At 47.2% G+C, this 16,603-nt stretch overlaps 1 protein-coding gene across 1 annotated transcript in view; it reads right to left on the bottom strand.

Annotated features, from left to right (window-relative positions):
* Window positions 1–16,603, bottom strand: part of ASTN2 (astrotactin 2) — a 315,039-nt gene that overhangs the window by 23,409 nt on the left and 275,027 nt on the right. Inside the window, exon 20 of the mRNA XM_062505713.1 lies at window positions 6,001–6,142. Coding sequence (XP_062361697.1) covers window positions 6,001–6,142 — 142 coding nt within the window. The remainder of the gene's footprint in view (window positions 1–6,000; window positions 6,143–16,603) is intronic.

Here is a 16,603-nt window from a genome sequence, read left to right as displayed (position 1 = left end):
CCTTCAGGATGAGTGTGCTCTGCACCATGAAGACCTGAGGAGCAAAACAAATGGCTCCAAGGCAGTAGCACGATGCAGGTTTGGCTGACTCAGAGCAAATCAAAGCCAGCAACGCCCGTGTTGATATTTATATCACAGCTCCTGCACTCCCTCTCCCATTAGTCCATGAGATAAGACTTGGATGTGGAACAGCGTTCGGTTTCTACACAGTCAGGAATAAGAATGCACTCCAAGTCTGTGACTAAAAGGGTTTGGTGTTATGGGATTGCTGATGGGAAAAAGGTGGAATTATGAAGATCCATTTGTCCACCAACAGGCAGAGATGCCAAAATCTTCCTCTCCACCCCACTGCCATTCCCAGGAAGAATCCTATATTGGCACACTCTCCCGGCTGCAGTACCCCACAAAATAAACCCTCCATGCCTTCTCCTCTTTCCTTTTCCTCACTACACCACTGCCAGCCTTCCTTCAGCCACCTCCAGAGGGACAACATGAATGGGCCTGGACCCAGACAGGTTTGAGATTTAGATGCCAGCAGTTTTTGGGAACAAAACCAGTAATGTTGTTTCAATCTGATTGTCCTGAGGAAGGGGCAGAAAGGACATGGTCATGGGAGGCAGAAAAGAGCTATGAGCAGAAACAGAGAATTTGGGAAGGAAAATCTGTTTTTTCTGCAAAAGGTATGGGATACACATAAAATTGGCAGATACTAAAGAAGAAGGTTCTACTGAGGTTAGAGAAAGGCATCTCCTGACTCCAGATCTGTCCCAGATGGCTGAGTACTGGTGGTGGAGACAGACCAGAAGAAAGATTCAGGTACAAACGCAACCTTTAGAAGGGTGATGGCAAATGGTCAGTGTAGCAACACTGCAGTAGCACCTGGAGGCCTTGGTCTGAGCCACCCAGGCCAGGCTGCACACAAAGACAGCACAAGAGAGATTAAAACCTGAGTTTTTAAAGGGACAGGTAAACTGACAATGATGGAAATGAGACAAAATTATCTCCTTAAATCACTCAGCAGAGTAAATGGTGAATTTGGGAAGAGCCCCCAGATTTGACTGGCCATGAAAAAATCATGGATGTCTTCTCTCTGAGTTTTAGATATGCATCCTCCTGATGCTGGAACCTCAGCAGGGGCCCAACCCACCTCCATAAATGGGATTTTGTGAAAATCAGTGAAGAGAGATGATACCCTCCTGCTGATCCCCTGACCTCCCTGTACACACCATCCTTCATGGGGCCAATCCCTCTGCAAGCCAGTGATCCACACACAGCCCAGGTGAGCCCAGAGGGTTCTGTGCTGGACTCACTTCAGCAAAAACAACCACACACCTGAGCCAGCATTTGGGCAGCCTGTGTCTGCACAAGCCCAGTGCTAAGAAAGAATGAGCTTGCATTTGGAGTACAGCCCCAGGATTTAGCCAACACTTGTTCAGCCCCTGACTTGCCTTGTTTGAGCTTCCACAAGCCAGGAATGCCTGAGGAGAAGCTACAACTGAGCTTTGGGAAGCTGGAGAGCACATGGAATGGGAGAGGTGGATTCAAGGAAGCAGCACAGCTCCTGTGCACACAGGGGACCCGGCCAAGGGCTGTAACAGATGTGTTTTAACCCCACTGAGCTATTTGGGATCTGTCTCTGATTGCTCCAGAGCCCATCCACGTGTCTTCCTGACAAAAGACCAACAACAACAATTATCATCATATAAGGAGCAGGGGACTGCTGCCAGCATTAACACACTCTTGAGCACCAAGGGTTTTCAGTTCCACTCTTTATCCCAGCTATGCACAGAGCAGAGGTCACTCTGCATTAATCAGCCTTGCTCCAGGCCAGCTCCTTCAGCCTGTGGGATCACAGCCACTGCCTCTCCATGCTCTGAGGGGTTCTCCCTGCTCCACACCACTGCCTTTTTTCATTAAGTTCACCAGAAAAGGGATGTTCCATGTTATCTCAAGCTGAGCCTGGCCCCACTATCAATGGCTTGAGTCCCTACATCAGGTGACTGCCTGGGCAGGATTTGGTGGGTCCTGGCTGCAAATGGAGCTTCGTTTTGTCATTCTGAGCTCTGACTGAATCCCCTTCCCTCCAACAGCAGTTGTGAATCTTCAACTCCTGGGAATAGGTTTCCACCTTTCCAATATCCCTAAAACGTGCTCTCCCAGAGCCTTTGGGCTGGTTCATGCTCACCCTGGGGAAACCCCATCTGAGCCAGCAAAGGGAATGTAAAGTCAAGGCTTCTTCACAGCATATGAACACACTCCAAGGAAACGCTCTGGAAGGAATCCTGATGACTTCCATATTATTTCCAGTAAATTTTGTGCTGATTCCTGGCACAAACACTGGAAATGAATAGGCTAGGTCAGGAATGTAAATAAAGTGAAACATTGGGATTTAATCTAATCTATAATTATAGTATCTGTGGTGCAGGGAGGAGGTTGGTGTGTTTGCACTGCAGATCCATTGAGGAGCTGGAGGGGGTTTTCATTTCCCTTTCCAGAATTTCCCTTTTTGGCTGAGGGATACTTGGTGTCTCCCCAAGTATCTGAAGCAAACGTGCTGGGCTGGCAAAGTTTCCTTCTGGTAGAGAAGCAGGTACAGCTCATCCATGAGGCATCCCCAGGCACTCCCTGAAGAACGGGGTGAGAGCTGAGATGGATGAGCTGGGCTGAAGGCTCAGGTAGGCTGTGGGGTGCCCAGGGAAAGCTCCTGCCTCCTCAGTGAAGAGACTGGGTGGGTCTGTGGGGTGCTCAGTCTCAAGATGAGTTTGATTTCTGAGACAAGCTGGAGCCCTTTCTTCTCACTGTTGTTTTGGTTTTGGTTCATCACAAGCTGCCTGTCATAGTCTAGTGGTCCCAAGGCTCCCAGACCATCCATCTGAGTGGCACTGGCTGCTGTCCAGGCTGGCTGGTCCATGCAAGGTGAGCACTTCACAGACACATTGACATCTCTCCCTCTGCCCTCCTCACCTCATCCTCTTCCAGATGCACCTGGGAGGAAACTTGACAGACAGCTCTGGTCTAGCTGACCTTGAGGGACAACAATCCCTTCTCCATTTCACAAGAATATAATATTTCTGTTTTTTAAAAACTATAACAAAACTCAACAGTCTTCAAGGACCATCCTCAGTATGCCTGTGTAGGTCCATGGGAGTGCATTCCCATGAATGCAGCATCGATCTCCATGGATGAGCACTCACGTGTGTCAGACTGGCAGGGGTGTACACACATGTACACGAGCCTTCGGGCACGTGTCTTTGTTGACATGGTCTGCTTTCCCTGGAAAACCCTCTATGCAGGGACTGGAATCTTAACCCCAATGTGTTAAAGGCAAGGGGAAGAAAAGGGCTGACAGGCAACATATTTTTGTCAGACTGAAACGGCAAAGGACAGAGAAATTAGTTCTCCTTTTGTTCATTTATGTTTTGGAATTACAGAAGTCTCAAAAGCAAAGGAATCAATCAGACTTTGTTTATTTGTTTGCTTGTAGAACATTTTTTGGGGTTGTTTTCATACTCCAGCCCAGCTTTGATCTCAGGTTGGTAGTACTCCAAATGAATGGTCCACAGCAGAGTGTAATTGCTGTAGGTACTACAGAAGAAAAGGGACAGGATGTTTGACACATTTATAGCGCAGAAGAGACTTCCATGATCTTCCATTCCCCTTGCTAGGGTTATGTGATACCCTCAGACTACTGCAGAAGCAAATAATTTGTTTTTGAAGAGTTCTGATGCTGCAGACTGTGTGCTTACCTCCCAGCCTAGAGAACAGCACAGGGCCCTGAAAGTGGCTATAATCACGATTATACCCAGCCCAGAGCTATTATAGATAGCTATTTTTCCACAGAAACAAATGAAACAAGCAGAAGAAATTCAATTTAAGAAATGACCCCATGCCCGTGTTTGTGTTGTTGTTCTGTCTGTGCGGGCACAGAGCAGCGTTAGCCTCACATTTCACTGCTCTGGCTTTCTTCACGCTGTGTTGCAACCGTGTGGACATCTGAGCAGAGGAATATTTAATGGGGGTGCCTGTGTATCTGAGAATGCCCAGTAAACATGCTGGGCAGGGCCCAGGTTGGAGCAAGCGGGTGTGCGTTGGGCAGACAGGACCCACAGCAGCTCATGCCAGCGTGGAACAGGGGGTGCTCAGTCCATGCCACGTGCTGGGGCAGGCAGCAGGCAGCAGCCAGCAAGGAGTGGTGTGCCCACATGCAGTTTTTTTGGACACCCAGGAATATGGGTCTGTGCCCCAGAGGTGCCCACAGGGACATGTGCCCATCCACGTGCACCGCCCCACGAGCAGAGAGCCAAGCCCTGCTGAGCATTAGCTGTGGGACAGAGCCAGAACTGTGTGTCACCCTGGGGCCCGTCCCCACACAGGATGAGCTCCAGAGCTCCCTGGTGCCAGGGGACTGCTGCCTGCTGGCTGCTTGCAGCCGTGGCTCCCCACAAAAGCTGCTGTCTCTTGCCCAGGGGCGTCCACAGAGCAGGAGCCACCCCCAGGGCACAGGGCATTGCCAGCTCTTCTGACCACCTCCATGGCAATGTGCCTTGGGGCTGGGAAGCAGAAGCCTGGCTTTGACTACAGGGACAACAAAACCCTGGACAAAGCACTCTGCCTTCCACCCAAGGCTCTCCCAGCCCTTTGCAGACACCAGGAATTAGTTCACAGAGCCCCTAAAGAGATGGGTGAGTGCAATTACTTCTGCCTGGCAGATGGGGAAGATGCCTTGGCAGCCTAGGCTGCCCAAGAGCCAGACCTGCTGGCTCCCAGCTCCATGTATTCACCAAGGCAGCAGTCTCCTTCAAAACCAGTGGCTCTTCCCACTCCCAGTGCCCCTGGCAGCTGGGAGCTGAGAGCTCCCAGAGTTTTTTGGGTGTTGGGTGCTTAGCAAGCTCTGTGGTTGCTCCAGCCTCTCCCTGGCACCTTTTCAGAGCAGCCCAGTACCCAGAGATATGCATAATTACATTTATGCATTATAGATATTTAACAAGAAAATGTCTGATATTATTAAATGGCAAGAGGTATCACTTGGAGCCCACTCCTGGAGGCAGCCCTGCTCCAGGGATGTGCAATAAAGGCTTTGGAGGCTGTCAACATACTTAACTGGGGGGTGGTGGAGGGAAAGTATTAATCAAGGTCTTAAAAAGTTCTCGCTGACAGACTGTTTGCCAGCTCTCACTTTAAATGCTTTTGTGGTCCCATAAAAAGTTTCATTACTCACTACAAAATGTGTTTTAATTATTGCAGTCACTCTGACATTAAGCGCTGGGTGTTTCTCTCTTGCTTACTCTGTCTCTCCTCTGTCTTCTTGCCTCTTTGCTCTATTTTTCCTCTCTTACTGATCTGACTCCTGATATCCCTCTCAAGACAGAGGATGCCCTGGCTAATGAGACAGGTTGGAAAGCCCAGACCCTCTCCAAATTATGCTAAAGGAGAAGTTAAAATTCAGATCTTGACATTATCCCTTTGCTCTGGAAACTAATTAATCCACACGATTCGAACAGAAAATTCAATCCCTTAAAAATATCTCAGATGAGTGAAGTGTCCACAATACGTGGGTGGTGGGCAGAAGGATTTGGTGTCTCTCTGATCTGAAGTATGTCCTACTAAGAGAAACAGCATCTTATAAACACCCATCACACTTTTGACATCTCTTTCATCCCACCAGGCACTTGGCAACTTACTCCAGTCTGACCACATCATCTTAGTTCATCCATGGAGACAACCCTGTCCACCAGGCATGGACCTGGAAACCCAGAATACTGAAAGTAGGTGTTATCCTGGAGTGTCTCACTGACTCCCAGTGCTTCCAGGACTGTATTGGCAGACACTGTTTTTTTTTTCCATTTCACCAGCTGTAACACCCAAAGCAACAGGAAGAGTCTGACTATTTGCCCCATGTCTGGTGCAACACAGTGCTGACCAAAAATGTCAATAACAATTCAGTAACAGCATTGGAGATCCCTCCTTGCCCCCAGCAGCTCCCCATGTGTCGCTCCTTACTTGTACAGACCATCTGGTTCCAGGCACTTGAAAATGACTGAATAGAGGCTGGTTTCAGGGACATCTCCATGGCTCCGACCCGCTGCCACACAGGAGGTTGCAAGGCCAGAGAGCAAATCATCCGCAAAGCTCAAGGATTCTCCTGCAGAGCAAAGAGAGGAGTGAGACCAGAACATCAATACAGGTGTAGAATTACTGCTGACCACTCAAAAATCACTGCAGGAACATCTCTATGCAGGAACACAATCAACAAACAGCAGCTGGCTGTGGCTGTGGAATGTCCCAGGTCCATATGGAGAATGTCAACTATGGACAAAGCAAGTACGAAACACACCTGGGCCATGAGCTGTAGCAGGGATCTTTGCAGGAATGGGGACCAGGGCTCAGTCACTGCTTGGCCAGCTGCAATCACAGCACAGAGGGGACGTGTGGCCTTACTGCAGACACTGCAGGCAGAACCACCATCCAGGGATGGGCTCCAGAAGATCTGCAAGCCTGGCTAAACAGGGATCTCCTGCCCTTGATTCATGTCCAGCTCTTAAACAGGACATGACCTTTTCCAAAAATACCTGCCACAGCAAAAGATGTTTCTGCTATGGTAGACTAACAGCGAAGAAGACATTTTTTGTCCTTGGGTGGAACTGGTCTCAATGTAATAGATTTTTTTCCCCTAATTCAGCGACAGCCAGTAGCTTTGCATTCCCTTTCATCTGCACTCTGCCAGCTCCTGGAGCTCTGAGTGGAGCTCCTTTAGTCGTGCTGAAGAACACTTGCTTTTTTATAAGCATTCAAAGAAAAAAACCCCACTAATTAAAAATACTGGAAAACCTTTCTTTTTGGTCTTCTGGTTTATAAAGTCTATTAAACACTTATATCATGACCCAGCTGAAACTGAAAATGCTCCATTTATTAAGGTTTTTGGGCATGACTGTCCACTGCTGTGCAACCTGTCTCCTCGCAGTGGGCATCCTGTCTATTGGTTAGAGCTCATTGCATTTAATTCCCATTTCACACTGGTGTAAGTGAAAGCCCGAGGTACCACGGAGGAAAATGAGACATAGCAGCTGCCCAGGCTGTGCCCTGTTCCCAGTGATGGGGATTGGAGCAAGGGCTGCTGTAGGTGATAGTTATGCTGGTGTAAGCCAACCTGGGCCCAGATTGCTGTGCCAGGTACCTTGTGCATGTGGAAATGTCAAGACATCGCAGCAGAGGGAGGAGGATAATTCCCTTCCCAGCACTTTGTTTTTCTAAAGGCAAAAGTGTCTGAGGAGTACTGAAATGAAGCACCAGTCCAGGTTCTTGGTACAGACCCTAAGGAACAAGCCAGTGGTATAACCAGCCCAGATTATCCCACAGTGAAGCTGAATTACCCAGGTACAAGAAAAAAATCCCCTCATCCCCAGCCCCCTAAACTGCATTTGCGTCTTGTCTCAAAATACACAACTCAGTAACAAATGTCCCCCTTGGCTAGAGAAAAGAGCAGCAATAAATTCTTTTCCTCCCTGAAGGAATCCAAGCCTTAATTATTCATTTTAATGCTCCCAGCACGACTTGTTCTTTCCAAACTTTTCCAGGCAGCTCTGTCACCAGTCTGTGTAGCTCAACCCAGCTCCTGGACGCAGGTCGGTCCCAAATCCCAAGACAACTCAACAGGCAGGTTGGGTTGGCAGCAGGAAAATCCCTGCTTGGAAGTCACGAGCACTGCCCAGCCTTCAGCAAGTCCCTCAGCTCTGGGTTTATGGTTTAAGCAAACAAACAAGCCCCTATTACTCAATTCCGATTTTCATTTCCATCCCTTTTTGTATGACATTGGGCTAGATTGGGGAACTCCCTGTCACCAGGAGTCATTGAGAACAGACTCAGCCATGACTTATAAACCTGATGAATTACCAACAAAGAAGCAGGACCAGAATGTGTTGCTGAAGTAGAGCGAGGGGCTTTAAGGCTCTTCCAGCCTCAAGCAACTTCCCTCCTGACCAGGAAGAAGCTTCATCGGGGGACAGATCATCCCATGGATGAATGCTGTGGGATCTCACACCTTCCTCTCAGCAGGTGATGAGGGCTAGGAAGGAAAATAGCTGGGCAAGGATTGCAGTGAGAGCTGAGTGAGGCCAAGGGGAGATTTGGACTGGGCAGTCCCCAGGTAGGAGTATCAGCCAGGACAACCGTGCCAGGGAGCACAAGAGATGGGATGGGCTGAGACAGGGAGAGGGTGGAACCAGACTTGCAGGAGGCTGGAAATAAGATGGAAAACATCATGTGCAACCACTGAATCAAAGAATATACTAAGGCCAAATTGTATGGGGCTTGGAGCAACCTGTTCTAATGGCAGGGCAGGACAGGCCCATGGCAGGGTGGTTGGAATGAGATGATCTTTCAGGTCCTTTACAACACAGACCATTCTATGATTAAAACTGCACAGCTAACTTTCTCTAGGACATGCACTAATGTCTGAAAGTTCGTCTTCTACGGTCTTTCTGGGTAGTTTTGGAGGAACAGGCTGGCAGGGAGCAGTGCCCTGACATGCAGCAGCAGCTGCTTCCCACAGTGGTGTGGTTTGCCATGGATCAGACCTGTCCAGGCAGTGCAGCACATTTCTGCCCCACTGCATGGGAGGAAAGGAAGATTGCAGGGTCTGCCAACAGTGTCGCCACTTGGATTGAGCCAAAATCTTTGCAATAAAATCCACAAAGCAAAAGGGTGTTTTTGCTCAGTCCTGAACCTCTGGGGAACTCTTCCCTCTTGTTGGCTCTGGAAAGCAAAGACGTTATTATGAAAACAGCAAAATAGATGCTAACAAAGATGCTGGAACCTCAGCCCCAAGGCTGGGAGTTTTTCTGTACCTGTACAAGCAGCAGTGAGATCACTGGTGGTGCCAGACTGCACAGAGCATGGAGCAAAGATAGGGAAGGGACACTCTGGGGACAAGCCAGCTACCCAGAGCTGTCAGTCTGCAGCCAATACAGGGAGCTGCTGCTCCATGTTCTCCCTGGGCAAAGCATGAAGGCGGTATGTGTTCATCTCACAAAAGAGAAGGCTGAGACCATTCAGTCCTTGGTGCTCTGAGAGCAGCTGGAATGAAATTTCCTAAGCCTTCTTTAGGATCAGAAAACAAGTTATTCCCTGGAGTTAGACTGGAACCTTTTCAGAGGAACAGAGCTAAAGCTTTTGGTGGAATGGTGAGAGAATTATCATAAATCAGAGAATGGTTTGGATTGGAAGGGACAAGGAAGGTCATCTCCTTCCACCTCACCCTCACCACAGGCAGGGACCTTCCACTAGACCAGGTTTCTCCAGGCCCTGTCCAACTTGGCTTTGGACACCTGGGCCACTTGACTAACCAGTAATGTTGCCCTACCAAGAAAAAGTCATCCTGGGATCATGTGGCACCAGGAGAACACTGATCCAGCTGCATGAGGCTATGTGAGAACTGAGTGAACTTCATTCCTTAGCTGTGCTCAAGACCAAGGCACAGGAAAAGCAGGAGAGAAGATTTCACAGGGAAAGAACAAAAAGCCCAAATCTACCAATACAAACAGGGAAAAAAGCCAAATAGAGACACACAATTGTAAACACATCAACAGGGCAGGCACTCAGATGGAAAAGGAATAGTTAGGTTAATGGGCAGTAATGGCAAGAGGAAGTAAATTGGACATGGATAAATGGTTGGTCTACTCCTGAAAAGGGCAAATAACCCAACCATCTTTTAGGAAGGAGTTTGATCACTTCATAAAAGGGATTACATGGATAAGTAGCTCATGATAGAAAGCAAAGGGGTTTTTTTTTTCTCCCATCTGGACTTGTGTTCTCACACACCATGCCAGCAAATATAAAGAAGGATTTCAGCCTCCCAAAGCAGCCCTGAAGCACAAACCTTCTAGATTGCCTGAGTATCTTTGCTCGCGTTATTAAATTTCAGAAAGAATCCAAAGGTTCTCTGCAGAGTAAATGATAGCTAAGTAGATCATCTCTGTGGAGTAGGAGATATTTTATTGACCAGACAGACATCTGTGTCCTTCATTAATAGTAATAAATAATTGATGTCACACTAAATAAAGCAATAAGCTGTTACAGATATCAAGGACAAATAACTGGCTCCTCTGAGGCTGCCTCACCTGTGTTCACTTCTCAGTGGTAAAAAACCCAGAGCAGAGCTCAGTATCACTATGGAAAATGCTGTGCACAGAGCAAAAAATGTCACTTGTTGCTCACTGATTACAAATTATGGGGCAGTTGTGCTCAGCAATGGGATGCTGACACTCCTAATTGCAAGGAGTTAATATCCTTGCAAGACTTTCTACTCCCTCATTTCCATGCCTTCCCAAGGCAGCGTTTGAAAATCCATCTCTGCTTTACTAATAATTGTCAGGAAGATGCATCTCCCTTCAGGTGGCATTTCCTTTCTCTCCTCAGTGCAAACCCTCGTCCTCATCCACAGGCATGGTTGTGGAGTTTGGCAAATCTCTTGTTGGTTTTCTAAGCATCTTTTACATTGACTCTGGTGGCGTGACTCTCCTTAAAGCAGAGGAAAATAACAGCAAACTTGGAGCTTGCAGAGTGGGTTCTCATCCTGGAAAGCTTTGCAGACTTCTCCTGGCCACAGGAGGCATAGCCAGGGGTCATCCCACTGGTGACACTCTGGGATAACCACCCATGAACTGAAGTCCATCTCTGGAGGAGAAGGAGGAGGAGGAGGAGGACATCCCCAGTTCAGCTGCAAGGAGCATATGTTCAGAGAGCATATTTCTCATGGCAGGAGGCTCAGACGGGCAGGGACGGGGACTGAGGAATGAAAATGGCTGTGAGCAGGCTCGGAGCGCTCGTACACAGCATCCAGCAGCCTCAGTCTGCCTCAGTCCTTCCACTGCGGCCGTGCCAGCGCCCAGCAGTTGTGGACAGCAGGCTGGATGAATCACCTATCAACCATCCCACCAAGGACAACGCGAGCTACGGCGCTGAGCTCAACCAGACTAAACAAGAGAGTGAGGCCAGGAGCCTCCAAGAGGCTCGAGGAGCAAAAGGAAGCTCTGGGACCCTCGCAGGCGTTCCCACACCTTCAGCCCATGTCCCTGTGCCAAGAGCAGCATGGAGAAAACCCAGGCACTGCAAACCAAAGTGGAAATTAAGATGAGAGGAGACCTCCCTGATGCCATTCACCTTCAAGATTCCTAGAAAGAGCACAAAGGGGAAAGTAGGAAGGCACCAATGTCTCTGTCTTGACAGCTTCTTTACTGGGTTGGATGAAACCAACCCTGCAACATTACCAGGCGCTTTCCCCTGATTGTGGTTTTCTCTCTCTGTCTTTCTCCCCTTTGCTTTTTTTCAACCTGTTTTCAATTTACTCTTGTGGCATCTCTGACTGTGACCTCATTCTGGTACTTAAGGGGAAAAAAAAAAAAAAGAGAGAGTGTCCTTTAAAAAGAAATGAAAGAAATCATATTTTATTTAGTTTGGTTGGTTTTGAAGCTTTAGCAGAAGAAAGATTAACCTTTTCTGCCTAACTTAATGAAAACAAGGAGAAAGGCTGTATGGATAAATAAATATCTGTGTGGGTATGGAGCAGGCACGATCGTGTTACAGCCCCGGTGGAGCTGTAATGGGGAACAGGCGCGTTCCTGCGCAGCGGCTCCCAATTCCCGATCCATTTTCAAGGAAAGAAAAACAGAGTAGAATGTCAGAGGCCCAAGTGGGCACAAATGAGGGAGCCAAGAGAAGGCAGATGGGGCCCAGCGAGGACCTCTGTCCCCAGCAGTGACCTCCAGAGCAATGCCAGAGTAGCAGATGGAAAAAGAGACCTTACTCCACTTCCCTTGCCAGGTTTTGGTTCCTGAAATGAGGAAACAAATGGCACGCTCAGCCCTCCAAGTCTGTCACCTTTTGGGGGTCCTTGTCTCACCCTCCTCTTCTTCTGGGTCTTTCCCTCCGAGGAGGCGAGGGTTGGAGGAGGGCTGTGAGCAGAAGGGTTGGACCAGGTTTTTGGATGAGTGGATGTGGAGCACAGGTGTGCAGGGTGGTTCCTCCACCATGAGGTTGTACCTGGGTTTGATGTGCTTTGGACCTGGCACTCAGTGGAGGAAGGCAGTGAAAGGTGGTTAGTTTGTCTTGGAAACGATGGGCTGATTTAAATTAGTGTAACATAACTTCAGGCGACGGAGCTGTTCCGATTTACATCAGCAGATGGTCTGTCTCGCTGCCTAGATCATTAAAAGCAAACCATCCCTACTGATCCTGGTGGAATGATGTCAAAACCTCCTTCCCTACATGGCTTGCCAGATTATAAAAGAAATAAAAAGGCCCACTTATTATTAAAACATTTCTGCCCACATTCTGGGAGCATCCATGCATGCCAGCCTATCATGTTAGATGGAAGCCTAAATCCCATGCCCCAAAAGCCTGTAGCCTCAGAAATTATTTCTTTATCATGGCTTTTCTCAAAGACACACCCATCAGGAATCTCTGGCTGGGCACAGGTTGTCTAGGCTGAGGCAGAAAAAACAGTGATTCTGCTGCAGCTTTGGGCACAGCTTCCCAACTTGCACAAATGTGCACATTGAAGTTCCCCGCACAGCTCCACCTTTTCAAAGTTATGAATTTTGAGGGAATTTGTTTCCTGCCTGTTTATGCTACCAGACATATTAATAATTATGAAAATCTTTCCTCTGGGCCTCCATCTCCTCTAGGTTTCCATCACCAGGTCCTCTGCTGATGGAAGACAGCATTTGTAAATTGTTAAATTTAAGGAGCAAAGCTTTAGTTGAGCTAAGATCAGAAGTTGCATTCTAGTGTTATAGAAGTCACTTAAATGCCTTCACTGGTGCTCTTCAGGGCTGGAACTTGCATGGACTCACCACGTGGAACTGAAAGATGAGCTGATCTCATGAAGAAAGCCAGTCAAAAAGTGGGAAATGGTCTTAATTTGCATGAGCTGCAGTGCTCTATGATGCACAAGGTTAATCATGAGTGTATTCTTCTCTCAGGGTCATCAATAGGACTCCCTGCTCCTTCATCTGAGCTCTTCACACACTGCTTATCACAGGTCTTTCACAAATATATCTAAGACCTCAGAAAGAATGTTTTTACTCATGTCAAAAACACATCCTTAAGGCACAGTGCTGCTGGAGGAGAGGGAGAATTAAAGCATTTCATTCTGTGCTGTGAGCCCTCCAGGATTTCTCAAGGTTCACTAGGTTGCTAAGGGTCAGCCCCAGCCAGACACTAGCTGACTCTGCTATGCTTGGAGACATCCAGGCATGAGCCAGTTCCAACCTCAGAGCCACGTATTCACATTAGCATGGTGGAGACTCCAAGTGAATGTCTCTATTCCCTGGAGTTTGTCTTGGGCTCTGCAGCGTGTTAAAATAGTTACTTGATTTCAAGGCAAAGTGGGAACCCATTTGTACTGGGAATTGCACAGGCACGAAGCAAAGCTTTGTCCTCTGATCCTTCTTGTCTGGCAGAATATTTTGTCCATCACCATAGAGCGAGTTCTCACTCTCATCGCCACAGATGTCATTACCACCCTCATTCTTGCTTTCTTTTCATATTTGGCTTCTTTTAAATTAGAGATTTCTAACAATGGACCAAGGGTCTAGACCACTTGTGGTCCCAAGGCACATAGCTGGCAGCCTGTGGCAGATCCAAGGATTGCATGGAGCCTTATGTTCACCAGGAACCCCACCAGCCCTGCTCCAGCCCCAGAGCCACTCTTCTCCAGCACAAAATGATGTGTCAGACACTGCAGAGATGGCAAGAAAACATGAATCATAATCTCATTTTCCTTAAATGCACCAGGAAACTCCTGTAGTTTCTGGGGGAGTGAGCTCCTATCTGAAAATGACTAACAAATTTTGGCTGCAAACATTGCACCAAGGACCTGAGGTCCACTAGTCCAGAGGGCTGGGAGGTCCCATCTTCTGCTGGGGTTCAGATGGATAAATTTGAAGGGGAACAGCTTTCAACGTGAGCTATGTCTGAGGATAAATCCTGGGAAGCTTCCTAAAGAAAGACCAGAAATATTGAAATGCCAGACCAGCAGGAGGGAAAGAACAATTCCTGAAATGAAACTCAGTGTGTAATTAATTGCTAAAACCACAATTATGTTGGGTAATTTGTCAAATCAAATTCATGTAAACCTATGGTCAAAAGTCATCAACTGGTCTGTGCTTCATATCTCCTTGCACTTACTGGGAAAGTGGAATTTTGGGGCTTTTATATTGCCAGTGTTGCCTGACCCTGTTCCCAGTCCCTTCTTACATTTCACAGCTCAGTCCTGGAAAGTGGGCCAAACCACTACCTGTAATGGCAACAAATTTAAAGAAAGTCTTCTTTAAGTATTTTAAAAATTTAAATATTTAAATATTTTTGGCCCCATTTATTCTAAATAGAGGTCATATGCAGAGATGCTGATGAATTAGTGATAAGACTTTGGACCAGCACATTCCGAAGCACTCAGCAAACCCAACTGCAGCCAAACCTGCAGGCTGCAATCCAACCATGACTTAAAAAATTGGTCCTTATGGAGGAGCCTGCATGGAAGCAGACCTCTTACTTGGCCCTACTCTGTAGTTTTGGACATTTGAGAATGGGGGGCAGATCCTCAGCTCATAAAATCTCCTGTAGCTCCCTTGAAGTCAATGGAACAATAACAATTTACACTTGTTGAGTTTCTGCATCCTGGCTGTGAGCTCTTTGGAACAACGACATCATAATGATTATTACAGATATTCTTGATCACTTGTCTGAGGTGGACTGGAGAACAGCACTGTGTAAGAAAATAGAGGGTTGGTTTGCTATGATTTCCAAAGAATTATTGACCCGTATCTTGCAAACATTTACACATGTTTAGCTTTACTCATGTGAGTTGTTCCATTACACTTGTGTGCCAGATAAACTAATGTACATGCTTGCAGAACAGAGGTTAAAACTTGTGCAAACACAGCGAGTTCTAAATATTTTTTTGTAGATACATTGTTACCTCAGACTCAGAGGAGAAAGCCTCTCATTTGGCTGCACTTCTTCCCATAACTCTCCGTTTATCCAAGTAGGCATCACAAGAGAAACCAAAGGAGATACCAAGATAAAAATGAAAAAAAAATAAGAATTATCCGACCCAGTTCAGAAGCTAGAAGACCCACTTGGTCAGGACTAACCTATGTAAGATTGACAAAAGTTCTCAAGCAAGGAATTAACTGAATTACTGACGTACCTTCACATCAGCTTTCTTAACACAGCTCATGAATCATTCACTTACTGATTTTCCAGTAATGGAGTTAACATTTTTCTTCACAGCTTTCATCCATTAGAAGGCTCAAGAAACAAGGAAAGAGCTGGGAATCCCTAAAGAGTCTACCTCAGCACCCATCATCACCTCACTAATCCCTCCATCTTTTCCACTAAAACAGCAAGGCACAGACCCTCTGCTCACAAGGACAGAATATAACCTGTAATTTCTTAATTGGAGGTGATCTCAAGGACCAAGATCATGCTAATGAGGTGTCTGACATGTGGGGGCTCCACGTGGGCCATTAATACCTCTGACAGTGTCATTTACAGCCCTCAGCCCAGACACCAGCTCTGTTGTGACACACCTGTGTCGCAGTGGCTGCAGTGTCAGAACAGATCAAAGGCATAGGAACGGGGGTGCAGAGAAATTACTTTTCCAATATAGCAGGGAAAAGGCAAATGTGAGGCTATGACCAGAGGCCCAACCCAGCTCTCTCATCACTAACAGCTGATTTTCATCCCTAAAGGACTATTAATCCTTTCTTACAAGTGTGCAAACTCCAGGCACTGAGGACACCTGCCATTAGCACACAGCAGGATGTTGGCAAGGCAATGCCTTCTGCTCCCAATTTTAAATCATCAGAAAAACGATGGCAAATCGATCCTGTCATCCACAGGGAAGGGAACATGTCAGTAGTCAGATCTGATGGATGATGTGCCCTGGGAGCCCATCTCACCAAAGGCACTCTGTGGTGGGAACAGCTTTTTGACTCCTAAATGTCCTTGGCAAAGTGAGGTATCTGGGCACACTTCCCACCCCCAGGACCACTGATCCCTCTAGGATGGTTTGTTGGAGACGTGTCATCGCCAGCAACTGTGCAACATCTGACCACTCAGATGACAAAAGACAGATTTCCAGAATGAACAGAGCAGGATTAAGCCAAGTGGTAAATGGATACCAGGGCTGTTCCAGGATCTGTGCTGACGAGGGAAGCCAGGGCCAGGTACCTAGCCTGGAGCTCATACAGTGAGGTTATCACTTCCCTCTTTTCCTCAAATCCCTAAATAGAACCCAAACATCACTTGGGCCATGTTAGAGAGATAAGATGAGTCTCTCCCATCCCTTGCAAAGCCTGAAATAGAAGCCCTGATACTCTGTATCCGAAGCATCAAGCATAGGATGTTGGCATTTAGCAGTAGGGGAAATTACCCAAACAGGGAACCCTCTCAGGTCTCTCTTCTCTCCTCCCTTTTTTGCCCAGTATCCTGGAAAATGTTCATAAAGTGAAGTGGGGAAAAAAAACAAACAAAAAACCAAAAAAAAACCAACATAACCCAAACCCCAAATACCCAAACCCAACCTTCGGTGGAAATAACATGT

The sequence above is a fragment of the Cinclus cinclus genome, chromosome 19, assembly GCF_963662255.1.
Source record: "Cinclus cinclus chromosome 19, bCinCin1.1, whole genome shotgun sequence".
In the NCBI taxonomy this organism is placed as follows: domain Eukaryota; kingdom Metazoa; phylum Chordata; class Aves; order Passeriformes; family Cinclidae; genus Cinclus; species Cinclus cinclus.
Note: the sequence above shows the minus strand (reverse complement) of the source record. Positions and strands in the feature narration are given on the sequence as shown.